The sequence below is a fragment of the Salmo trutta genome, chromosome 19 (genome assembly GCF_901001165.1).
Source record: "Salmo trutta chromosome 19, fSalTru1.1, whole genome shotgun sequence".
Lineage (NCBI taxonomy): Eukaryota > Metazoa > Chordata > Actinopteri > Salmoniformes > Salmonidae > Salmo > Salmo trutta.
The window spans coordinates 38,036,506-38,062,409 of NC_042975.1; the positions used below are offsets into that span (position 1 = coordinate 38,036,506).

Sequence of the window (25,904 nt, forward strand, 5' to 3'; positions counted from 1 at the left end):
ATTTTATTCATGCAGATTTTTTTTATATTCACCTGAAAATCTATTGTAGATACCCACCCGGACCATCCCCTATAGGTTCAGGTTTGCGGCCGGGAGTCCGCACCTTTGGGGGGGGGGGGGGGGCGTACTGTCACGCCCTGACCTGAGAGAGACGTTTTTCTCTGTTTAGTTAGGTCAGGGTGTGATATGGGGTGGGCATTCTATGTATTTTATTTCTATGTTTTGGCCAGGTATGGTTTCCAATCAGAGGCAGCTGTCTATCGTTGTCTCTGATTGGAAACCATACTTAGGCAGCCCTTTTTCCCTCCTTGAGTTGTGGTATCTTGTTTTTGTGTAGCTGCCTTTGAGCAGCCCCAGAACGTCACGTATCTTTCTGTTTATCCTGTTTATTGTTTTGTTCAGTTTCACTTCTAAATAAAGGATGTGGAATTACCGGCACGCTGCGCCTTGGATTATTAATGACAGCGAGTTCAAGGACAGTGATCGTGAAAATTCATCATCTGAGTCTGCTCTTGGGTTCCACTGTGTCGCTCCGCTTAACACAGTGTTGGTGATCGAGTGCCCACTGGAGCCGCTTCTTCTTGTTTTTAGCTAATACGAGTGGAACCCAGTGTGGTCATCTGCTGCAATAGCCCATCTGTGACCAGGACCGATGAGTTGTGCGTTCCGAGATGCAGTTCTACACACCACTGTTGTTCTGTCTGTTTGTGCCCCACCTGTTCGCTTGCACAATTCTTGCCATTCTCCTTCGACCTGTCATCAAGAGCTGCTTTCGCCCACTGGACTGCTGCTGACTGAATGTTTTTTGTTTGTCACGCCATTCTCGGTAAAACCTAGACACTGTCATGCGTGAAAAGCTCAGGAGGCTGGATGTTTCTGAGATACTGGGACCGGCGCGCCTGGCGCTGATGATCATGCCACACTCAAAGTCGCTTAGGTCACACATTTTCAATCGAACAGTAACTGAATGCCTCGATGCCTGCTTTATATAGCAAGCCACAACCACGTGACTCACTGTCTGCATGAGTGAACCATTTTTGTGAACGGGGTGGTGTACCTAATAAACTGGTCACTGAGCATACATTATTATACACATTATGTTATAAACATGAAGATAACATGTTCAGGTTCATCCATATTTTACATTTTAAATAGCTCTTGAAGTTTAGACAGAGTATAATAGACACATGAATGAAACAATTTAACCGTCTCTAAGAAATACCACAAATGGATGCTCATAGCATCTCTATCAATCAACATTCACCTTTATTCCCATTACATTTCCCCTCTCTCCAGGAAGCTACGGTGGTATAGTTTCCAGAACTCTCACAAGCCGAGCCTGACTTCAGCCTCCCAGGAGATTAACCGGCAGTCAGCCGCTCAGCTCAACCTGCTGCAGAAGTTCTCTCTGCTCCGGCTCACTGCTATCGTGGAGAAGTACTGCGAACCCAACAAACATGGCTGGAGCTGGTGAGTGGAGGGCCCTTGGGAACTGGAGAGTGGAGACTGAAATTGAGATAAAGGCCAATACGTAGGGAAGTGCACTCTATGCACTCTATTATACTGACCTTTGATATGCATTTAACCAGGGAATGAAAGGTTCATTTCAAGAGATTCATGTTTCCAATTTCTCAGAAGCAAGTATTGCTTTGTTTGTGGTCAGGATGTTGCTTTTTAAAATTAATTGTATTCAGTGTTCCATATGGCAAAGCCTTTGATCTTCGTCTGCAGCTAATGTATAGTATTATAACAGTTAAATCTGCTTTTCATAAAGATGGCTGTTAAAAAGTTTGATTTGTACAATTTCACAATCATCTCTCGTTCAGGCTCTTATTTCCTATTCGGATGACTCATGCTTCTCCAAAATCAATCAAATTTTCCAACATAAAGAAACTAGGTAGCCTTGCGGGTAGGAGCGTTGTGCAGTAACCAAAAGGTTACTGGATCGAATTCCTGAGCTGACAAGGTAAAAATCTGTCATTCTGCCCCTGAACAAGGCACTTAACCCACTGTTCCCCAGGCGCAGATGATGTGGATGTCGATTAAGGCAGCCCCTCACACCTCCCTGATTCAAATGCGGAAGACACATTTAAATTGAATGCATTCAGATGAACAACTGACCAGTTATCCCCCTTTTCTTTGCAATGGCCATTTTAGGACACGCTCAGTTGTCAGCAGTGAATTAGCAGGTTTTATTCTCCATACTAAAAGGTTCCAACTTTAATTTATCTCCCCTCTTGTACTGTCACCCAATTAAGCTTCATCCCTCAGCTGAAAAAGCATTTTTTGAATATTCATCAGACAAAATGGAAACCGTTAGACCAAACAGTTTTCATTAAAAAAAGACATCAGATGTCCAGGGAAAATATCTAATGTTACCTGTGGTCAGGCACGTGCACTGATAGTCTACCTGTGCTTGAGCACCTACCCCTTGCCCTCCCACTCGCCAAATGCAGTTTTGGAAGGGGATATAGATTTTGTATACAGTTTTTGTCGTTGTTGTTCTGATCCAACTGCCCGCAAGTTGTCGTCACGTCATCAAGTTCGCCACCCCCCGCCCCGGACCCCGTCCGTTGATTGCGCCTGTTGGTCTTGCCCTGGAGCTCCCGCATTATTGGTTGCATCTGTTTCCCGGTATACCGAGCGTGCAGGTATCCAAACGTCTTGAGATGCGTAAGTGTGTGTAGCAAGCTACCTATTTTAAATATCAACAGTTCTGCTGCAGCTGCAGCAGAACATTTGATTAACACTTGATAACACTTGATTTACATCATCATCAATATTCGTTCTGGTTGGCTGATATGTGCAGCAGAGAGAGGCAGAAAGACATAAAGAGGAGCTGCACCTATGACCCAACTCCCTCCTTTCTTCAGTTGGGAGTTGCACATGTGTGTCAGCAGCAGCCACAGAGGTAGTCGACTTTAGCTAACCACCATATACTAAAATATCCACACAGGCTACTAGCCAGCCAGCCATATATCAGGAGTTGAAATATTATGAATATTATATTATGAAGTTATTATTTAGGAGCACTGAAGATGAATCACAATCAATAAAAACGTTATTGAGCTAGCTAACTAGCAGATGTACATCAATCATCAACATTATGATCAGCGATAGCCCACCCTTTTTGCCCGATGTCATTCATGTCTTTAGGAGGCAACTAGCTTGATTACAATTTGTGATGAGTGAGTGTGTTGTTGCGGAAATAAATAGGAATATGCAACAAAAAAATACATCGCTACAGAGGCTGTTAGTATGCTATGAATTTCGAGATATGAATTATTACATGTATTTCAGCTAACAACCTATATGCTGATATCTACATGAAAAGATTGAATCTAATCACCCCTTTCCTCCGTTTTGGCAGGTCAATTCCTAAGTTTATGAATAGAAGTAAGGTCCCTGACTACAGGGACAAGCAGGTTTTTGGTGTCCCACCAATCATCAATGTCAAAAGGAGTGGGCAACCCCTACCCCAGGGCATTCAGCAGGCCATGCGCTACCTCCGCAGCCAATGTCTGGAAAAGGTACAGTCACTCTCATCCCCTCAAAGTGATCATATGTTCCCTCATGCTACATTGTGTGTATGACCTTATAACTTTAGTATGTGTTCCACTCTAGATATATTATGTTATTTCCATTGTAGTGAGATTTCATGTAATTGGTGATACATTATATATACACTGCTCAAAAAAATAAAGGGAACACTTAAACAACACAATGTAACTCTAGTGGTAGCATGAGACGGCGTCTACAACCCACACAAGTGGCTCAGGTAGTGCAGCTCATCCAGGATGGCACATCAATGCGAGCTGTGGCAAGAAGGTTTGCTGTGTCTGTCAGCGTAGTGTCCAGAGCATGGAGGCGCTACCAGGAGACAGGCCAGTACATCAGGAGACGTGGAGGAGGCCGTAGGAGGGAAACAACCCAGCAGCAGGACCGCTACCTCCGCCTTTGTGCAAGGAGGAGTAGGAGGAGCACTGCCAGAGCCCTGCAAAATGACCTCCAGCAGGCCACAAATGTGCATGTGTCTGCTCAAATGGTCAAAAACAGACTCCATGAGGGTGGTATGTGGGCCCGACGTCCACAGGTGGGGGTTGTGCTTACAGCCCAACACCGTGCAGGACGTTTGGCATTTGCCAGAGAACACCAAGATTGGCAAATTCGCCACTGGCGCCCTGTGCTCTTCACAGATGAAAGCAGGTTCACACTGAGCACATGTGACAGACGTGACAGAGTCTGGAGACGCCGTGGAGAACGTTCTGCTGCCTGCAACATCCTCCAGCATGACCGGTTTGGCGGTGGGTCAGTCATGGTGTGGGGTGGCATTTCTTTGGGGGGCCGCACAGCCCTCCATGTGCTCGCCAGAGGTAGCCTGACTGCCATTAGGTACCGAGATGAGATCCTCAGACCCCTTGTGAGAACATATGCTGGTGTGGTTGGCCCTGGGTTCCTCCTAATGCAAGACAATGCTAGACCTCATGTGGCTGGAGTGTGTCAGCAGTTCCTGCAAGAGGAAGGCATTGATGCTATGGACTGGCCTGCCCGTTCCCCAGACCTGAATCCAATTTATGCACATCTGGGACATCATGTCTCGCTCCATCCACCAACGCCACGTTGCACCACAGACTGTCCAGGAGTTGGCGGATGCTTTAGTCCAGGTCTGGGAGGAGATCCCTCAGGAGACCATCCGCCACCTCATCAGGAGCATACCCAGGCGTTGTAGGGAGGTCATACAGGCACGTGGAGGCCACACACACTACTGAGCCTCATTTTGACTTGTTTTAAGGACATTACATCAAAGTTGGATCAGCCTGTAGTGTGGTTTTCCACTTTAATTTTGAGTGTGACTCCAAATCCAGACCTCCATGGGTTGATAAATTGGATTTCCATTGATTATTTTTGTGTGATTTTGTTGTCCGCACATTCAACTATGTAAAGAAAAAAGTATTTAATAAGATTATTTCATTCATTCAGATCTAGGATGTGTTATTTTAGTGGTCCCTTTATTTTTTTGAGCAGTGTATGATAATGCATTGAAGTTTATGAATTATGCTAATACATCAGTGACATTAATAACAGTTTTTCTCTACTTTTCCTGTCAAGGTTGGCATTTTCCGTAAGTCTGGGGTGAAGTCTAGGATCCAGACTCTGCGGAAGCTGAATGAAAATTCTCCAGACCATGTGAGCTACCAGGGCCAATCAGCCTATGACGTGGCTGACCTGCTGAAACACTACTTCAGAGACCTGCCTGAGCCCGTCCTCACCACCAAGCTCACTGATACCTTCCTGCAGATCTACCATTGTGAGTCAGTGGCTCTAAGTCAGGGAGGGTAACTGGCGGCCTGTGGGCGACCCTCCCCCCGTTTTGTAGGCCCGTGGATAAATTTACAAAAACGGCCCCACCGACCCCCCCAAAGAAACGTTACTGTTGAGAGTTAGAATAGTGCAATTTTGAAAGGTAGTTGTGCATCAGTAGTTTTTGTCTTGTTATGTCAGTCACTGAAAGTCACTGGGGCCCCTCATGAGGAGTTCAAATTTTTTGTAGCCCCAAAGTTGCCCATCCCTGCACTAAGTGCTCCCCACCCACTCTGGAAAGCACTGAACTCCTGTGTCTACTTCAGATTACCCCTCAGCACATAATTCTCAGATTTAAATCATTGACTAGATAGTCTCCTCTGAGAAGTCAATCAGCTTATTGAGAGGCATAATAATGACACAGTACTCTATGATGTCCCCCAGCTAGGATTTTACAGCTGCAGTTAGGATTTATAGAGGTTTTACAAACATGGCATTAAGTCATCGTCTAGATTTGATGTCTGGTTGTAATCTATATGGAATGTCTACTGCTATAATTACCAGGTTCATTCAGATGTCATCAGTTTCTTCATTATCATGCTAAGATCTTAAAACTTTAAAAAAATAAAGGAGAGCTGCACACTAGGATCTCAGATGCAAAAATGTAATGTCCAACGTTTCGACAGACAAGCTGTCTTCATCAGGGTATAATGACAAACACTGCGGGGTGACTCATTTATATAGTGTCAAAAGACACACACAGGTGTCTGTAATCATGACCAGGTGTGGCCTGATATCATTGGTTAATTCTCATATTTTAAAATAGCATCTTAAAATGAACATAACAATTGACGTTCAGACACCAGCTTTGGTCTGTGTACTCGGTCAAATTAGCATCTTACACATCAGAACATCAGAGATTCCAAAGATGGTGATGGTATCTGTCATGTGTATTTTCCAGGTGTCCCTAAGGACATGCGTCTTCAGGCAGCCCAGGCTGCAGTCATCCTGCTGCCTGATGAGAACCGGGAGGTCCTGCAGACCCTGCTCTACTTCCTCAGTGACATCGCTTCTGCTGAGGAGAACCAGATGACAGCTGGGAACCTGGCCGTGTGCCTGGCCCCCTCCATCCTGCACCTCAACGTCTCCAAGAAGGAGGGCACCTCCCCTAGGTATGTACTGGTATGCGTGTGTCTGTATATGTGTGTATCGTGGCATGTATTGATTTGTTTTGGCGTGTGCTGCATGGCACTTAATGCCTTTGCAGCTGGATCATTGTTTTTAAATAACGCCCAGAGCTCCCTCTGGTGTATTCTCTTGCACTCCTACATCCATCACCATTAGGAAACATGAGTGCTTTAGTGGCTCCGCTATACCCATTCTGATTGATGATTCAAGTCAACATTTTGTACAAACAAAACTACCTAGGACTGACAGTGTTGGACCAGTTGTTTTCCTCTGGGTTAAAGAAATGCCCCAACATTCTGCTTATTATCATCCTCATGGATGTGTCATGTCAAAATGGATCCTAAACAAAACTACAGAGGTCAGACAGTGTTGGACCATTCATTTTCCTCTTGACTATTTCCTCATCAAAATGCTGCATATTGACAACATTGTACTGTGATTGAACTCAAAGCTTAGAGGATGATTGTGATGTGTGTTGACAGTGTTCCATCTTTCTGCCAGGTTAATCCACCGAAAGGGGGCAGGTGGAAAACCAGACCACAAGGACCTGAGTGAGAACATGGCTGCCAGTCAAGGGCTCAGCCACATGATTGTGGAATGCAAGAAATTATTCCAGGTATTATACAGAATAGTGAATCTATAGTCCTTGAAGTAAATTATCTCTGTTCTGAATAGCATGATCCTTCAGGACAATCAGTCTCTAACAAAACACCATCCAGCTGCATTGACTATTGTTAAAAAAATGTGACCCATTTAAATACTGGTTTATTTTTAAGAAAGATTTGTTTTAGAATGACTGAAATAATCATGTTTTCACAGTGTACCGTACATAGAATAAATGTGATATCGGATATGAACTTGATGTACTTTCAGAGGAATTCAGTAGGCTACACTATATGTACATGAAAACCGCTATATACATCTCTGTAATTCATAAAAAAAATAACCCAATTTCCTTATTTGGTGTGACAGATCCCTCATGAGATGATGTTGCTGTCGCGGAACTCCTACGTCGCAGCAGACGCCCAGCCACTCCCTCTCCCACAATCCTGTGGATTTACAGAGCCTACCTGGAGGATAACATCCAAGCTGTATTGAGGGAGGCCATAGCAAAGAGCAAAGGATGGCACAGTGCCCCAGGCCCAGAGAACATAGAACTGACCTACAAGAAGGTACAGCTCAGTGACTCTGCTGCATGCTGATACTAATGCTGTCTGTTCTCATACAAGAGCAGAATTTACTGCTCAATCATACTAATATTAGTTTTTCCTGCAGGCAGAAGCGCGTCTAGCCTTTTGAGGGTCCTAAGCGAGATTTGGTTGGGGGGGCCCCTCCACCTCACGGGCAAAACATTTTAGTGCATTTCAGTGTTAAAGTTCATTTCCTGCAATTCTACTCATTTTGCCATGGGGTGTAATGAACATTTTGCAGTTTTAAAACAAATTTCATGCAATTTTACAAATCTTTCCATGGGCGGAGAGAAAATGTTGCAGTTTCAAAGGTAATGTCCTGCAATTCTACACATTTTGCCATTGGGTGGTGAGAAATATTTGCATTTTCTAAGCTAATTTTCTGCAATTCTACACATTTTTTCATAAGATATTAGAGTGGGAGTGACTAACAAAATCAATGGGGGCCCCCTGGAGGTCAGAGCTCCTGGGCACATGCCCTGCGTGCCCGGTCGGTCATTTGGTGATGTTTACTACAAGGTTTAGATAGCTGACTAGACTACCTTAGCAATCAAAAAAAAAATGTTGACATAGGCTAACTGAGTGACTGTCAGTGACTGACATAACGAGTGGAAAACTGCTAATTCACTTCCAAATTTCAAAATTGCACCTTGCACCTTGTATTCTTCTTTTCTAACTCTTAACAGTAAGTTGAGACCCTGACTGAGTTCCATTAAAAAATAACTACAAATAATAATAATCAGGCCCCCGCCCCCTGATTCAGAGAGATTGGGTTAATTGCAGAAGACACATTTCATTTGAAGGCATTCAGTTGTACAATTGACTAGGTATCCCCCTTTCCCTTTCCATAATAATAATAATAATTATAAATAGATGGCTAATTATATATATATTTATGAAAATGTTTCAATGTCATAAAATACATAAAATATTTTATTTCTAAATGTTTTGGGTTGGGGCCCCCTAGCGGTCATTCAATCACAGGAGCATGTTTGCCAAACATTTTATTTTGAAGAGAACATGAGTTTGAATTTTGCCCTACATTGTCACGACAGTATGGCCTTTAATCTTTGTATGACTGGAAAATGAATTTACCATTTGGCATAGCTTCTTTTGCTGTTGGAATGAATGAATCCTGGATGGAATGAATCCTGTCCACTTTGAAGAGTGAAGGCATGTTAGCTAGCTTGTTAAAGCTACAGTATACGGTTCAGTCCTGAACCATAAAATCACAATCCATTTGTTCTCTTCAGGTAGGGGACGGCCATCCCATCCGTCTTTGGAAAGTGACCACAGAGATTGAGGCCCCGCCCCAGACGGTGTTGCACAGAGTTCTACGTGAGGGCCACCTGTAGGATGACGACCTACTACACAGCCGTGTAATCGAGGCTCTAGAGGACAACACAAAGGTGTATCACTTTGTGACAGACAGCATGGCACCTCATCCCCGCAGGGACTTCGTAGTGCTGAGGTACGCATGACGGACGAGAATAGCTGTTTAATAACTGTCTGTCTTGCCAGGTGCTCTATCCAAGGCCTCATTGGGAGACATGGACTGAAGGGCAGTGGCCAGAGACCAATCATTCTTATGTCTGCCCTTTTCTCAGGGTTAGTCAACAAGTTGTTGATTCAGTAAGGTGAATTGTTAAATCTTCAGGCTGTTGATTGAAACCAAAGATGACAGCAATGACCCTTGCTGTATTTGTCTCCTGATTAGGTGGTGGTGTAGAGACCTTCCTCGGGGCCTATGTCTGCTAGTGTCCTCCTCTGTGGACCATGACAACGTTCACCTGGAAGCGGGGCTACGGGCAGTGCTGCTAACCTCACAGTTCCTGATTGAGCCCTCTGGGATGGGCCGGTCCAGGCTGACGCACTACTGCAGAGCGGACCTCCGGTAGGAACCAGCTCTGCATTCATTTCTATTGGACACCATGCTTTTTGTGATGATTTAAATGGCTAATTGATGCCTTCGTACAACATGTTGACCTCGAGTTCATGCAATTCATTTGCACCTTGCCATTTAAAAACAGTCATAATGTGAATGCTATTGATATGTCTTTCTGAGTGGGTGAACCTCTGCTGTTATTGAAGTATGTAATTGGATCAGAATGTATTATTTGACCTTGTGTTGTCATTTTTCAGGGGACGATCACCTGAGTGGTACTGCAAAGTGTTTGGCCATCTCTGTGCAGTGGAAGTTGCTAGGATACGGGGCTCCTTCCCTGTGATCACAGCGAGAGGAACAGAGACAAAGCTTTGAGCTCTGAGATGGCCAGACAGCCCACCTCAGACACGTGCTGCCTACGGCTAACAATTACTCACATTTAGAGTGCCAATCTGTAGCATTATGTTACATCTACCTGACAAACTCTCCACAGTGTCATCAACATAGGACTGTCAGGATGTGGACACTCAGATTGTACTGATTTCCCATTAGGAGCCACTGTGGAATTGGTAGCAATATTCTAAACAAGTCTATGCATTAACTCACGATAACATATTCAAAAGTACTCTGAAGTAAATAAAATCGTTTACATATGCAAAATCCATTCTTGTGAAAGACTAGGTTAGATTAGGACAATTGTGTTGATAGCTTTACTTATGATACTTACATATCAGTTCCCATTTTAATGCTGCTGTGAAAGGTGCAAGACTAAAGGCGAGAATGCTAAAATGCCATGGAATAATTCAGGAGAGCTCTTTAGCAGCCATTCCTGTTTGTTCTGTATGCTATGCAATTTCTTCATGATAAATTCACAGAGCTAATATATTTTACTACTGTGATTCGCTGCGTCTCAAACATAAGAATGGCACCTTACCTTGCTATTTGAATATGATCCATGGTAGGACCATCTTAAAACAATTCCATATGTTAGCTTAGTAGACCCCCCTCCCAGGCCTTGCTTCGGCTGTACATTCTCATCAACTGCTTGTATTACTCAAGTGTTTATCATCACACACTGTATGTTAAACATCTCAAGAGGGTACTCTACTCTGGACTTCCTGTTATGTCTCTTCCTTTTACTCCTATCTTTATAAGTCTAACTGGTTAAAATCCTCTCACTTTAATTTAGCTGCAGAGCTCTAGGGATCAGTCTTCTTCCCCAGATCTTCAGAAGTTTAAAAATAGGAACAGAGACATTTTTTAAATGGGCAAATATCTGTTCACCAAGGCCCAAACTATAAGATATAAGCGCGGAGGTCAAACGTTAGAATAAATCAAACTTTGATGTCAGTTAAATATTTATTCATGGGTAATTTGCTATCACATTGAGAAGGGAAAAGGATTGTAGCATGCTCCACAGTGGACAGACAGCCCGAGCTTTAGGAAACGTTAGTGTAGCTTCCTGATTCACTGTAAGTGTGGCAGGTAGCCTAGTGGTTAGCGCATTGGGCCAGTAACCGGAAGGTTTCTGGATCGAATCCCTGAGCTGACAAGGTAAACATCTGTTGTTCTGCCCCTGTGCAAGGCAGTTAACCCACTGTTCCCTGGGTGATGTAGATGTTGATTAAGGCAGCCCCCTGCACTGCTCTGATTCAGAGGGTTTGGGTTAAATGTGGAAGACGCATTCAGTTGTACAACTGACTTGGTATCTTCCCTATCTATTGTGTCTCAGTAATCAGTGTTTTATTTATGTCTGTATTATTGAGTCCTTGTTTGAGTCATGACTGTGAATGTGACTACCAGTATGTAAGTGACTATAAGTGTCTGTACAGAATGTAACCATGGTCCATGGTCATATTTTTCTGTTGGGCATTATGTACAGGGATGATGTTTTGTTTGATCTAATCTTAATCCGAGTTATGCAATGACTGAATGCTTTTAACCTTTTTCAGTGTTGTCTTATGCCATATGCTTTACATACAGTACATACACTAGTAACCAGTGCTCCTAACTGGAATTACGCCCATTGAATAATTTAAACAATTGTGTGGAAACAATAACCATAAACACAGTTCTGTGAACTACAGTGTATTTTTAACTTAATCATTTTTTTGTAACACATAACAGGCTGTTGTAATTATCATTGAAGCAGTAGTAAATAATTTAACATCTTAGCCCACAAAGTCATTATCTAATTCGTCTCATCTATTACTCTTTATTCTCCATTTACTAACTATTTGTATTATACGGCTCTGACTGTAAACATATTATAAAAGCAATAGATGTTGGGAAATGTGTATTCTCTCCCTAAATCCCGCGGCCCCTTTTTCACCCCCATAATTTGTTTTCTTGTTTATTTTCTTGTCACAGTTGAGCTTGAAGCAAGCCGTATCACTGCATCAGAATGTGACATTTACCAAATATCACACACTAAAACCTGAAACATATCACTAATTTACACCGTTTCAATTCCATATTTGTTGATTTTCTTTATTATACATTTCTACAATGCATGTGCAATGAGTATACAAATCATTAAGAACAGTTGCTTTTTCCATGACAGATTGACCAGGTGAATCCAGGTGAAAGCTATGTTCCCTAATTGATGTTACTTGCTAAATCCACTTCAATCAGTGTAGATGATGAAGGGGAGGAGACAGGTTAAAGAAGGATTTTTAAGCCTTGAGACAATTGAGGTGTGGAATGTGTATGTGTGCCATTCAGAGGGTGAATGGGCAAGACAAATGAAAGATTAAAGCGCCTTTGATTGGGGTACGGTAGTAGATGCCTTGCTCTGATACCTGTTCTGGGGGGGGGGGGGGGGGGGGGGGGGTGCAAATCAATATTAGGAAGGTGTTCCTAATGTTTGGTGTACTCAGTGTAATTTGGGTAGGGAAAATATGTTGATTCTGCACAGTAACTGTACATTATGTATTCACACAAAATATTTCACAATAAATTGGTTCCCAGAGAATTTGTTCTCATTTTTACATTTTAGTCATTTAGCAGACACTCTTATCCAGAGCGACTTACAGTAGTGAATGCATACATTTCATAATTTTTATTTCCCGTACTGGTTCCCCGTGGGAATCGAACCCACAACCCTGGTGTTGCAAACACCATGCTCTACCAACTGAGCCACACGGTTCTCTTGCTGGTAAAGAATGATTACATCACTCCCCATATCAAATACATAAGAGCATGGATAGCCAACCCTCCTCCTGGAGAGCTACTCGGAACTCAGGCTTTGCTCAAGCCCTGCTCAAACACACTGATCCTATTAATCAGATGATCTGCATGATCTTGATCTGAATCAGGTGTGTTCCAGAAGGACTGGAATAAAAGCCTGCATACCCAGGAGGGTTGGCCAGCTCCCTGACTGAGAGGTTCCTTTTTGTTAAGGAGGAGGGCTGGGGTTCTCGTAGACTTCAGATACTTTTTGGGAAGTTTCCCTGAGCCCAGTTTGTCTGCACTTGGCCTTTAGGCAGAGTTTCAGTCTCTCCTGGAAGGAGCTGGTGGTGATGGTGTACAGGATGGGGTTTAGGGCACTATTGATGGGCAGGATGAAGATCACCACCCATAGAACGATCGTTCCTGGAGGAAAGGGAGGATGAGGAGGAAGGGGATGAGGCCACAAAGATTAAACAAAATTATAGCCATTTAATAGTAGTAATCATACAACCACATGTATCTGGTTTACCTGCTATTTCCACTTGTAAAAGAGAGAGGATCTTTAGGAGGAATATAGGTGTCCAACACATGGCATCTGTGAAAACGATGAAGAAAAACCTCTTGGCTATAGAGACCTCCTTGTTGTAGACGGACTGTCTTGCTGTCTTAGCAGTTTTCTGTACAGAGTAAAACATGCTGGTGTAGGAGAAGACGATCATGACGAATGCAAAGAGATTCAACCCTGAAAGACAAAATGTGAAATACATACACTATAATATACTGTCCTGATATAAGCATTGAATAAAACAGAATTATGTCAGGAAAACCATAATCAGCGTAAAGCTTTTGCAAAATCCAAGGCCTGTGGAATTGCATCCTCATTGTTATATTGTCCTCATTATCTTGCAGAATCCCCACCATCAGGGCTGATTCCTATGTTCCTCTTACCCAGAAATATTCCAGTGGAGTAGCATCGGGCACCTGGTTTCTCCATCTCGTCTGAGTGAAGTGGAAAACACACTCCATTCCTGCCGTAGTAATTCCCAAACGTCTGCTTGTCCCAAAGGGGAATGACGGCGATTATGAAACCCAGGACCCAGATGAAGATGAGGTAGCAGAGTGTCTGTTTCCGTCCGGCTCTGTAGTTGTGGAAGGGGAACACAATGCACAGGTACTTCTCCATAGTCATGTAGGTCAGAAGCATGACTGACACCTCAGTGGACAGCATGGCCAGAGAGCCAATCAACTGGCACTGCATGCTCTCCATCCACAGCTGGGCGTGTCTGTTGTACTCTCCACAGTATTTGATGTCGAATGCACCAATGAAGAACAGGTATACTCCCATCAAGCAGTCAGCACCTAACAGATGTGATGGATTTCAGAGCAATTAGTTCGTATGCATAGCTTTTCATGAGATTAGTTGTTTATGCACTGTCTGCTGCTCAATGTATCTCAAAAAATAATTAGTTAGCTAAGTACAAGTTATGTGAAGTAATTGCTGCCCTCATTGTGTTGAGGTAGTCTACTCACAGCACAGTGATATGATGGCCATGGTGTGGTGCTGGTTTTCGGATGCAATGCAAGACCGCAGGCATATCACAAAGACGTTGCCAAAGCAGATGATGAAGGCCACCACCCACACAAAAACGCGAAGGATGATGTTCGCAAGAAGATTCTCAAATGTTGAAATCCCGTCAGTGTTTGGCTTGCAACTTCGCACATTAGGAGAGTAGCCACAGTATTCAAATTTCTTAAAATAACTGGGTCAATAAGAAAATGATGACAATATCACAATTAATCACTTTTGAACAAACTTCCTTCTGAAGTTTTATTGATCATGTTGACAGTTTCACTTTTATATTGATATGGTTGACAGGTTTGTTTAGGGTATACAGTATGCTTTATCAGAGAATAATTTGCTGACAAATGGATGTAGTTAAATACAGTGCTGAATTGGCCTCTAACCAGACTTTGGTACTTTGTATGCAGTGTGGACCTGACCTGTGCTGATTAAACATTATTGTTGATTAAACATTATTTGCAGTAACAAGACCTCACTACACGCCAAGAAAGATAGCTGTTCATTTTAGGCGTCAATTTGCTGTATAGTGGCCTAATTAAGCTTGTATAAGCTGCTAATAAGTAAGTAGCTTACCAGACACTTTTAAATAGTCCTGTATTATGCATGCATACGAAGCCATGAATTCATTAGTTGTTGGTAGGTAATTGGCAACAAATGTTTAGACATTTACTCATACTATATTTAGCCCGTTTTTACCCTTTACAGTAAGCTACTTAAAAATTATGAAATTCCAATTAGCAGCTTCTACAGGCTTAGTGCCTTGCTGTTTATACAGTATGGACACATGAAATTAAATGTTGATGACATAAGAATAATAAATGAAGACATAAGATATACCGGTACTCACATATGGGCCAAGTTCCTAAGAGAGCGAAACATCTGAATACTGATGTTTGGTATGTCGATCTCCTCTATACTCCTGAGGGGAAACAGAAAAGTCACTATTTCTCAAATTCCTTAAAACTAGTAAACCATGTTACATAAGTATGAAATACGTTACTTACAGAGATTGCAAATTGACAAACATGTCAAACTGATCATCATAGATATGAGTCAGAGGGTTATTTGAGATGTTCCTGAGAGAAGAGGGGGGGGGACATCAATACAGGGCAGGTTATATCACTTTGATTTATTTCCCCTCCACTCTGTGGTCAACATGTCCTCAATGCCAGATCGACAAAAAGTAAAGTTAATCAACTGAAACTCAACAATAAAAAGTTAGCATTTGGCCTACTTGATCGTACAAAGCGGATCAAACACTATCAGTAAATCCATAACGAGAACATCTTTCAAAACAATAAATATATCAGGGCTAGGATGAAAATAGTCATCGGATATACTTACAACTGTTTTAGGTTTTGAAGATTTGTAAATATAGTTGGTGAGAACTCCTCAATTTTGTTTAAAGATACGTCCCTGGATTGACAAAGTTTAAATTAAGTTTAAAAATATTTTCAACAATGAAATACATTACTGCATTTGGACATATTACTACATTATTTGACCCATGTAATGTTGTGTGAAGTAGAGTTAACTCACAAGTCTATCAGGTTAGGCATGCCAAAAAATATTCCCTCCTCAATAGTTTGTATTCTGTTTTTTCGAAGAGCCCTGCAAAATAAATGTTTCTGTAAGTGATCATTATTATTCAAGAACAGTCCCTACAAGACCAATGACATTACTTGAATAGTAGTAGGCCCACAGGCATTTGGATACACTGCTTGTTAGATTTGACTTGGAATTTTAATTTGATAGTAACGTTACTATAAGTATTTCTTAAAGGAATGTACTATTTATACAGTATAAAAGCAAAACAAATGCTCTACTCCCACTAATACCTATCAAACTCAATTTGTGTTACCTGTTTGTTCAAATTTGATTTATTGATTTTACTCATTCCTCACCAGATGAAGTCCAGCCTCAATAATTCAATACACTTAAGCTGACATCACAGGATACATATTTAACAATCAGGGTTGGATGAGTCAAAGAGCCAGAGGATTTCCAGGCTCTCAACCACCCATTGCCTCCCCTATCACCTTCAATTGAGAGAGCTAATGCACCCCATGTATATCAGATTGGAATTTTGCTTTCCTGACTACTCATTATTCTCACCATCACACATGGCCTTAGAAGCAATCGACAGTGATAGAAACTGCCAACTTAATTTGTGTAGGCTCCAATGGTTTCTCTCCCTCAGACTGAATTTCATTACCAGCTGCAGTAGTGCAGATGCTCCAGACTGAAGTATATAGCTTTAACATAAGCACCATTTACCAGTCTTGGTTTTACACCAAAAAATGTCTCCTTAGAGTATGGCAGAATTTAATTTGAAATATAAATCCTATGAAAACCGAGCATGTGTCTTTCATTGCGTTCATCTCTCCAGTGCAGATGGAATTGTTTCAAATGCAATTATTGACAGTAAGGCGTTCTACCCAATTGGATTTGGTACAAAGATGAACAAATATTGTAAACAAATTAAGGAGGCTATATAATTTAAATTCAACAAAACTCACAATACTGTCAGAGTGGAGCAGTTTTGAAAGCTGGAAACCCACAAAGATGATATCTTGTTCCCCTCCAGTTCTCTGTGAAAAAGATGTGTCAGATCATTCTGGCATTAATGAATGATATCTGCATCGGTATCCGGTAGTTGGTAAACTACATGAAAAACTACATGAATTTCACTTCTGATCTCATGTGAAGTTAATGTAATAAAGTGAGGTCACAAGTAAAAGCAACATGTGACAACATGAAACTACATGTGAAAACATGATCTCGTGAAATAAATGTGACAACATGAGGATGCAAAATTTCAACATATGATAACATGAAACTACACGTGACAACATTAGAACATTTTTTACATGTGAAAGTGCAAATTAAATTTTCACGTGAGAGATTTTCACGTAAAAACTGTTCATGTGTTCATATGTTTTTCACATGTGAAGCTGCAAACTCCACATGTGAACCTGCAGTTCACATATGAGGTGAAAGCATGTTATTCTCCTCACGTGAAAAGGTGGTAACATATGGTTTCAGATGTGAAGAACTGACCTCATTTGTCTTTTGTTATCACATGTGAACACATGTGAACATCACATGTGAACACATGTGAACATCACATGTGAAAACATGTGAACATCACATGTGAAAACATGTGAACATCACATGTGAAAACAGAAAGTATTTCAGATGAAAATCCATATGTGAAACTTCATGTAAAATATCATCATGTGAAGTGTTACAAAACCACATGGTTTCACATGATTTCACATGTGAAATCGAGATTTTCATTGAGAAGTCATGTGGTTTTTCCGTATGGGTAATAATGAGTTAGTGAAAACAGATACTGTTACAGAGTGATTATGGCAAACAGAGTCATAAATAATACACCTGATTATGAGAAAACAGGATTTAGAGTTGTCAAATACAATCAAATATATTATCCATCATAATGGGTTAGATGTTATTCTGTTGTTACTTACAGCCAGTTTAATCTAGGCATTTCCTGGCAGACAGATTTCTTGGGGATGGATTCTAGGGAATTGTTCAGCAAAGACCTGCAGGCAAATTAAATTACATTTAAAGAGCGTGTTGGTTAAATGATGACGTGTATCTCATGAGATCTTAATTAAAGTAATAAGCACAGTGGCATGATACTTACAGGAAAAATAACGATTTCAGCCCCTCAAACGATTTCTGTCTCAGAGATGCTATTCTATTTTCATCAAGAATCCTACACCCATACAGACCAGAGGAAAATATATCAATTTATTTGTCACACTAAACCCTATAATTGTCACATTACTTTAGAAAAAAATCTATAGAAAGCTTCTGCAGCTATACATGAGCTGTAATTACTGTGGTCAAAGAGAACAACGTTAATGAGCATTAGTACATGGGCCATGATATACCATCATGTATCATACCTGAGGATTGTTAGCTACACCATAAATGTCACACTGTATCATACTTTATGCTCATTGCTTTCTTGGGAAAATAGAGCAGCACAAACAAGATTGAGGCATTTCATAATGAAGGTGGCTTTAAAGGGATAGTTCAAGATTTTAGCAATTAATCTGATCCCATAGACTTCCAGTCATTACGCTATTCCTCGTTAGCAATCGCACCAGAAACTACCTCCAACTTCCTTCAAACTACACACAGAGACATAAAAATGGTATCCATCAGTTTCCTGATTCTGGATAAGTAGAAAAAAGAACTATCCCTCGAACCATCCCTTTAAGGTCACTGAAAACAACCGCCCAGTGTAGCACAGTTTCCAACAAGATATACACGTGTTTTTGTATCAATTAAATAAATACTGTCTACAATCTCATGAATCCCACTGAGGCACTGAAGGATTTCCTAATGAAGGTATCTTAAGGTCACTGAAAACAGCCTCCCCCCAGTTGACTTACAGCCACTCCAGGTTCCAAAGGTCTTCAAAAATGCCGGCCTTCAACAACGTAATCCGATTCTGACTGAGAAATCTTATCACAGCAAGCAAGTTTTAAAGGGAGGGGAAAACACATCAAAAGAGATAAGGAGGTAAATGTAAAGATAAAAAGCCATATATTAATATTTGATATGGGACAACATAGAGTAAATAAAACAATATTGTCAAAGTGCCGATATTCAACTGCTTGCAAATGTGGAATGAGGTAAGGTAGGGTAACATCCACCTGTTCCTCATGCAAATTCTATAGTGTATAGGGACAGAGCACTGACACATTTTCCATGTCATTGTTTGTTTCCTCAGCCCTACAACCTACACCAATAATCAGGAATGCAGAGGAGATACACTAACATCAAGCTGGATGTGAAAAGTAGGAGTTGATTTCCTGTCAACTATCCAAGGCTAGCTGTCAGAAAAAATGGAATACACTGAGTGTACAAACATTAGGAACACCTGCTCTTTCTATGACATAAACTGACCTGGTGAATCCAGGTGAAAGCTATGATCCCTTATTGATGTCACCTGTTAACTCCACTTTAATCAGTGTAGATGAAGGGGAGGAGACAGGTTGAAGAAGGATTTTTAAGCCTTGATATAATTGAGACATGGATTGTGTATGTGTGCCATTCAGAGGGTGAAAGGGCAAGACAAAATATTTAAGTGCCTTCGAAAGAGTATGGTAGTGTCCCCCCCACATTCTGAAATTTCCTTTTTGTCCCCCCCAGTTTGATAATTGGAATGTGATACAAAACTAGGAAACGGTGTGCTTTAGGACCATGCGGACACCTCCGAGCAGTTAGGTAGGCTATTTGGAGTGTTTATCCGACTGGATAAAAAAAAATATATAGATATATATATTATGTGGTGCTGGTTATATATTATGTGGTGCTATATATATTATGTCCCCCCCACTTCTAAAACCAACGTTGTAGTAGGTACCAGGCGCACCGGTTTGAGCATGCTGGTTTTATTTTTAAATTTTATTTTCACCTCCCTTTTTCTCCCCAATTTTGATCTTGTCTCATCGCTGCAACTCCCCAATGGATTCGCTAGAGGCGAAAATGGAGTCATGTATCCTCCGAAACATGACCCGCCTAACACGCTCCTTAATACCCGCCAGCTTAACCAGGAAGCCAGCCGCATCAGAGGAAACACCGTTCAACTGGCAACCGGAGTCAGCCTGCATGGCCTGCCGACCATAAGGAGTCGCTAGAACGCGATGAGCCAAGTAATGCCCCTCTGGCCAAACCATCCCCTAACTGGGATGACACTGGGCAAATTGTGCGCCGTCCCATAGCCCGGGAATTATCCCGGGTCTGTAGTATTTCCTCTAGCACTGCAATGCAGTGCCTTAGACCGCTGCACCACTCGGGAGGCCCGCTGCTGGGTTTTTCACACTCAACAGTTTCCCGTGTGTATCAAGAATGATGCACCACCCAAAGGACATCCAGCCAACTCGACACAACTGTGGGAAGCATTGGAGTCAACATGGGCCAGCATCCCTGTGGAACGCATTCAACACCTCGTAGTCCATGCCCCGACTAATTGAGGCTGTTCTGAGGGCAATAGGGGGTGGAACTCAATATTAGGATGGTTTTCCTAATGTGTTGTACACTCAGTGTATAATCTCCAGGATGCCCTGATTCATAATGACTGTCCTCTGTGTGAATCCTGAAGGAGGTGGATGAAGGGGTTTCATGTGTTCCCTTAATCACAGACCAGACGGATTTATGTCCACTAGACCTGGGCACTTCACACGTCTCAGGTTTGTATATCGGAGGACAACTACAGTATCTGAATCTGAATGTATTAAAATTTCTCAAGGAAGCGCCAGTAAAAGGGTCAGTGTATTCACTGATTGGTTTTTGATTTCAAGGAGCTAAACACACATACTACAGTACTACATTCTACATAATATTCAATAAAAAATTGCATGAAGTATGATGTATCCAGGACAACAATTTGTGGTGATGTAGGGATATACACATAGTACCACAGGTCAGATGGTGGCCCATAATGAATTAGGACATACAGTCTTCTTAGTGAGTAGAGTCCTGAGAATGCCTGCTTGGAGATTCTTTTGATCCTGTTGTCTTCCAGGTGTCTGTGGAATATAAATATATTGTTAAAGGTTTTAATGACAAATGCCTGGTTTAATGAGAAAGAAAATAAGATCTCATCAATAATCTTACACCTGTTGTATTCGGCAAATGTGACAAATAATTTAATTTGATTTGATTTGTAGTCTATGAGACAAAACTACATGATGATTGTCAGAGTGAGGATAAATATATTGAGGATTATTATTATGTTAGTATAAGACAAACACAACTTTTTTAATGAACAACTTAAATGTAAAAGTACGGCTGCATCCTGCCTTTTCATAAGTATGGATGAATAGAAAAATGTACTGAATGAATACGTTTTTTCAAACTATGATTATTTTGTGTAATTTTATTGCTGATTTTTAATCGGATTTATGTCTACTAAACCTGGACGCTTCACACGATTTCATTTGCCTGAATTCACATTAGACATACAACTTGAATTGCATCCATTTAAAGGTCCTGAATAGTCATCTTTTCCCCAAGAAAAATAGCATCTGAGTTATCTAAACATCACCCATAATATTTGCTCCCGTTTAAGAAATAGACCAGTTCAAATAACACAAAATGTAAAACAGCATATTTTGATTTTTGGTGGGTGAGTAAAAAAAACAACTGGATGCATAAGGTAGGTTGAATATAAAATACTAGGTCAACTCCAGCAGAATGGAAACACTTAACATACTCAAAACAAGGAAGCCATGCCTAAACACAGCTATATCAACACCCTTCTTGTCAATTTAACAGGTAAATTGTGAGGAGAACATTTACCACTGCATTCAGTCGGAACCCCAGAAAAATAACCCATTTATGCTTGATCCGAAAATGTGGTCAGAGGCGCCATATGGATGGTGTGACGCAATTGCGAAGCCTCCAGCCATGCAGCGCCTTTAAGCAGGAGGACGACAAAAAAAGGTAGCAAAAACAGTACACGACAACACTTTTAAGGTGCTTACAGACAGGCCACGGTAAGGGCGGAGGTCTCATAGACTTCAATAGGGCGGCAGGGCAGTTCTGCAAGGTGGTGCTCGCTCCTGTGAGAGGCGCCAAAAGATGAAATTAGCTGAAGTCTTGAGCGGCCGCTGCGCATTATTGACCAATGAGCAAAGTTAATCTTGTTAACCAATCAAACAATGTTTTAATGACAACATTCGACCTGTCACCAACCCGGGACCGCTGGTCTCACGGTTCATTTGTCGTTTACCATGGCCCATGTGTAAGCACCTTTAAATGTGTTACTAAGTCCAGATATGATCAAATCAGGAGAAGAACAAGTGAAGGAAGCAGCATAGAGAAAATGGTAGAAGGTAGGGTGGGTTTATAGAGATGGCGAGTTCCAAAGTGTCCGAAGTTGAGGGACCGTGCAATTGGCATTCTGACTGCAGGAATGTCCACTAGAGCTGTTGACAGAGAATGTAATGTTCATTTCTTTATCAAAATGTTGTTTTAGAGAATTTGGCAGTACGTCCAACCGGCCTCACTACTGCAGACCACGTATAACCATGCCAGCCCAGGACATTCACATCCGGCTTCTTCACCTGCGGGATTGGCTGAGACCAGCCACCCGGACAGGTGTTGAAACTGTGGGGGCACAACCGAACAATGTCTGCACAAACTGTCAGAAACCGTCTCAGAGACGATCATCTCCATCCTCATCGTTCTCACCAGGGTCTTGAGCTGACTGCAGTTCGACATTGTAACCGGCTTCAGTGGGCAAATGCTCACCTTTGATAGCCACTGGGATGCTGGAGAAGTGTGCTCATCCCACGGATGAATCCAGGTTTCATGGCGTTGTGTGGGCGAACGGTTTGCTGATGTCAACGTTGTGAACAGAATGCCCCATGGTGGCGGTGGGGTTATGGTATGGGCAGCAATAAGCTTCGGACCACGGACGCAATTGCTTCAGCATGTTTCAGCATGATAATGCACAGCCCCGTGTCGCAAGGATCGTACACTATAGCTGTGGCTGCCCAAAAGGTCATGGAATCTCATTGTATTTGTGGTTTAGATGTTGTTGTAATAAATGACTGTATATGGTTGGTTCAGGTTCTTGGTCACCTCCCTGACCAAGGCCCTTCTCCCCCGATTGCTCAGTTTGGCCGGGCGGCCAGCTCTAGGAAGAGTCTTGGTGGTTCCAAACTTCTTCCATTTAAGAATGATGGAGGCCACTGTGTTCTTGGGGACCTTCAATGCTGCAGACAGTTTTTGGTACCCTTCCTCAGATCTGTGCCTCGACACAATCCTGTCTCGGAGCTCTACGGACAATTCTTTAGACCTCATGGCTTGCGCTGTCAACTTTGGGACCTTATATAGACAGGTTTGTGCCTTTCTAAATCATGTCCAATCAATTGAATTTACCACAGGTTGACTCAAACCAAGTTGTAGAAACATCTCAAGGATGGTCAATGGAAACAGGATGCACCTGAGCTCAATTTTGAGTATCATAGCAAAGGGTCTGAATACTTATGTAAATAAGGTATTTCTGCGTCCTATTTTTAATACATTTGCAAAAATTTCTAAAAAACAGTTTTTGTCATTATGGGGTATTGATGACGCCTTTAAGCAGGAGGACGACAAAAAAGGTTGCAAGAACAGTACACCACAACACTTTTAAGGTGCTTACAGACAGGTCATGGTAAGCGGCGGAGGCTCATAGACTACACTGGGAGTAGGGCGGCAGGGCAGTTCTGCAAGGTGGTGCTCGCTCCTGTGAGTGGCACCAAAATATTAAATTAACTGAAGTCTTGAGCGGCTGCTGCACATGGTAGATGTTTTTTTATCGTTTTTTTTTATTTAATCCATTTTAGAATAAGGCTGTAAGGTAACAAAATGTGGAAAAAGGGAAGGGGTCTAAATACTTTCCAAATGCACTGTATATGCCCAAATAAAACACATAAGTAATATACATATATGTGTAACACATATAACTTTTCTGAATGGGTCCATGGGGCATAGAAGGCATAGTGTGGAATTAGGGGTAGCTACTCGGATGGTTAGCCATGGAATAAACATAAAATGGGGTGCTGGTGTGCTTCTGCACCCCTTTTAGTTCGTTGTCACAGATATCCAGCCCATGTCCAGTCCTACTCAGTGTCTCAGTGTGTGTCCCTCAACGTCATTCAGTTGCAGCATTCAAATCGTGGTCATCGTGTGTCTGGGAATCACAACATTAAAGATGATGAGTGATCACAGCATTTCCACAGAGCCATACACAATACAACTTCAGCATTAAGGACAGCATTTTATTAACAGCATGGTGGTTTACACTCTCTACTGTGTGTGAATGATGGAAGAATCTTACCCCAGCTGTAGGTCCATTTGAGTGTGTGTGGCAGTGGTGGAAAATTACCCAATCGTTATACTTGAGTAAAAGTACAGATACCTTGACAGAAAATGACTCAAGTAAAAGTGAAAGTCAGCCAGTAAAATGCTGCTTGAATGAAAGTCGAAAAGTATTTGGTTTTAAATATACGTAAGTATCAAAAGTAAATTTAATTGCTCAAATATACTTAAGTATCAAAAGTAACAATAATTTCCAATTCCATTTTTTGTTTTTTTGTATTTATTTACTGATAGCCAGGGGCACACTCTAACACTCAGAAATAATTTACAAACAAAGTATGTGTGTTTAGTGAGTCTGCCAGATCAGAGGCAATAGGGATGACCAGGGATGTTATCTTGATAAGTGCATGAATTGGACCATTTTCCTGTCCTAAGAATTCCAAATTTAGTACTTTTGGGTGTCAGGGAAAATATATGGAGTAAAAAGTACATTATTTTTTTAGGAATGTAGTGAAGTAAAAGTTGTCAAAAATATGTAAAGTAAAGTACAGTAAACACAAAAAAATGTACTTAAGTAGTACTTTAAAGTATTTTTACTTAAGTACTTTACACCCATGATGTGTGGTTACTTAGGCCCGCACATCAACCAGTACTATTTCAATGTCTTCAGAGTGAAGCATGCGTTATATAACAATACCATCTAAATGAATCCCTCCCACAATTGTACCCATAGTACAGAATAATAACTTCAAAGAATGGACAGCTCCAGATCTCAATGGCAGGAGTGTGTATAAGCTTTTGCTCCAGCCTAGCTCATACCTGATTACAAATCATAGCTTATCGCCGTGATTCGTTATGTTGATTGTGGTCAATAGATTATGTTGATCAAGTGTTAGAGCTGGGCTGAGACACAACCCTACACACTCCTGCTCTTCAGGACTTCCTGCAATGACTGAAATAGACCAAAGAAGGAGAATAGTGTTCCAGGTAGAAACAGCTTACCTAGTTGAAAGGTCATAAGACTCAGGCAGACCCATTGGTTCTGGAAAAGAGAAGGTGCAAATAAGGTTTGTAATTTGGCATCAATAACATGACAGTAATTCTATCTCAAAAACAAAAAATACACTTAAAACTCACCATAGCAGGTAGGACTAAATAAGGTTACGTAACCTTGCCTACTAGGGCTGGGAATTGCCAGGGACCTCACAATACAATATTATCACGATACGTAGGTGCCAATACGATATGTATTGCGATTCTATAGAGGGCTTGCAGTTGCATCACCTAGCAACCGCACCAGACACCATGTTAGAAGATCAGTCAGTCCTCCAATCGTCCACATGGCTGGCCGCGTTTTGCTATCACCGGAAACTTCGGGACGATTGCCCATATTTCATTTTTCTAAGGACCCAGAAAACAGAGACAGTGGGAGAACCTATTCAAGAAAGAAAATATATTTTGAAAATGATAGCTACAAGAACTGTGTGTGCAGGCTAGCTCAAATGAGCTGCTAACGTAATGTTCGCTAGCTAGCGAACTTTACATACTGTATAGCTAGCCAAGTGAATTAAACATCATTAATATCATTAATTAAATATCTAGTTAACTTCATATTAGTTAGTTAGCTACCTTTGTTGATGTATTTATTGTTCTAACTCTAAATGCATTTGTAGGTAAGTAGCTAGCTAGCTAACAGCCATGTAAGAAGGTGAAAAGATTAGCTAGAAGTTCCAGC

General features: G+C 41.5%; 2 protein-coding genes across 2 annotated transcripts in view; one reads left to right on the plus strand and one right to left on the minus strand.

The window, feature by feature from the left end:
• Positions 1-845: 845 nt before the first annotated feature.
• On the plus strand, positions 846-10,953 carry LOC115153754 (stAR-related lipid transfer protein 8-like). The gene is given in 11 exon segments (XM_029699337.1): positions 846-937; positions 1,297-1,470; positions 3,371-3,530; positions 5,110-5,308; positions 6,263-6,473; positions 6,991-7,105; positions 7,462-7,521; positions 7,524-7,661; positions 8,933-9,150; positions 9,397-9,573; positions 9,822-10,953. Coding segments are annotated over 11 exon segments (1,662 nt in total). The 3' UTR covers positions 9,940-10,953.
• Positions 10,954-12,861: 1,908 nt separating this feature from the next.
• The window catches only part of LOC115154544 (relaxin receptor 1-like), a 42,296-nt gene continuing 29,253 nt past the window's right edge, over positions 12,862-25,904 (minus strand). The window contains exons 6-18 of the mRNA XM_029700852.1: positions 20,815-20,886; positions 18,745-18,816; positions 17,988-18,059; positions 17,809-17,883; positions 16,837-16,908; positions 15,857-15,928; positions 15,662-15,733; positions 15,322-15,393; positions 15,165-15,236; positions 14,266-14,495; positions 13,684-14,094; positions 13,265-13,477; positions 12,862-13,158 (exon numbers count right to left, since the gene is read on the minus strand). Of these exons, the coding sequence (XP_029556712.1) occupies positions 12,962-13,158; positions 13,265-13,477; positions 13,684-14,094; positions 14,266-14,495; positions 15,165-15,236; positions 15,322-15,393; positions 15,662-15,733; positions 15,857-15,928; positions 16,837-16,908; positions 17,809-17,883; positions 17,988-18,059; positions 18,745-18,816; positions 20,815-20,886 (1,702 nt within the window). The 3' untranslated portion in view covers positions 12,862-12,961. The remainder of the gene's footprint in view (positions 13,159-13,264; positions 13,478-13,683; positions 14,095-14,265; positions 14,496-15,164; positions 15,237-15,321; positions 15,394-15,661; positions 15,734-15,856; positions 15,929-16,836; positions 16,909-17,808; positions 17,884-17,987; positions 18,060-18,744; positions 18,817-20,814; positions 20,887-25,904) is intronic.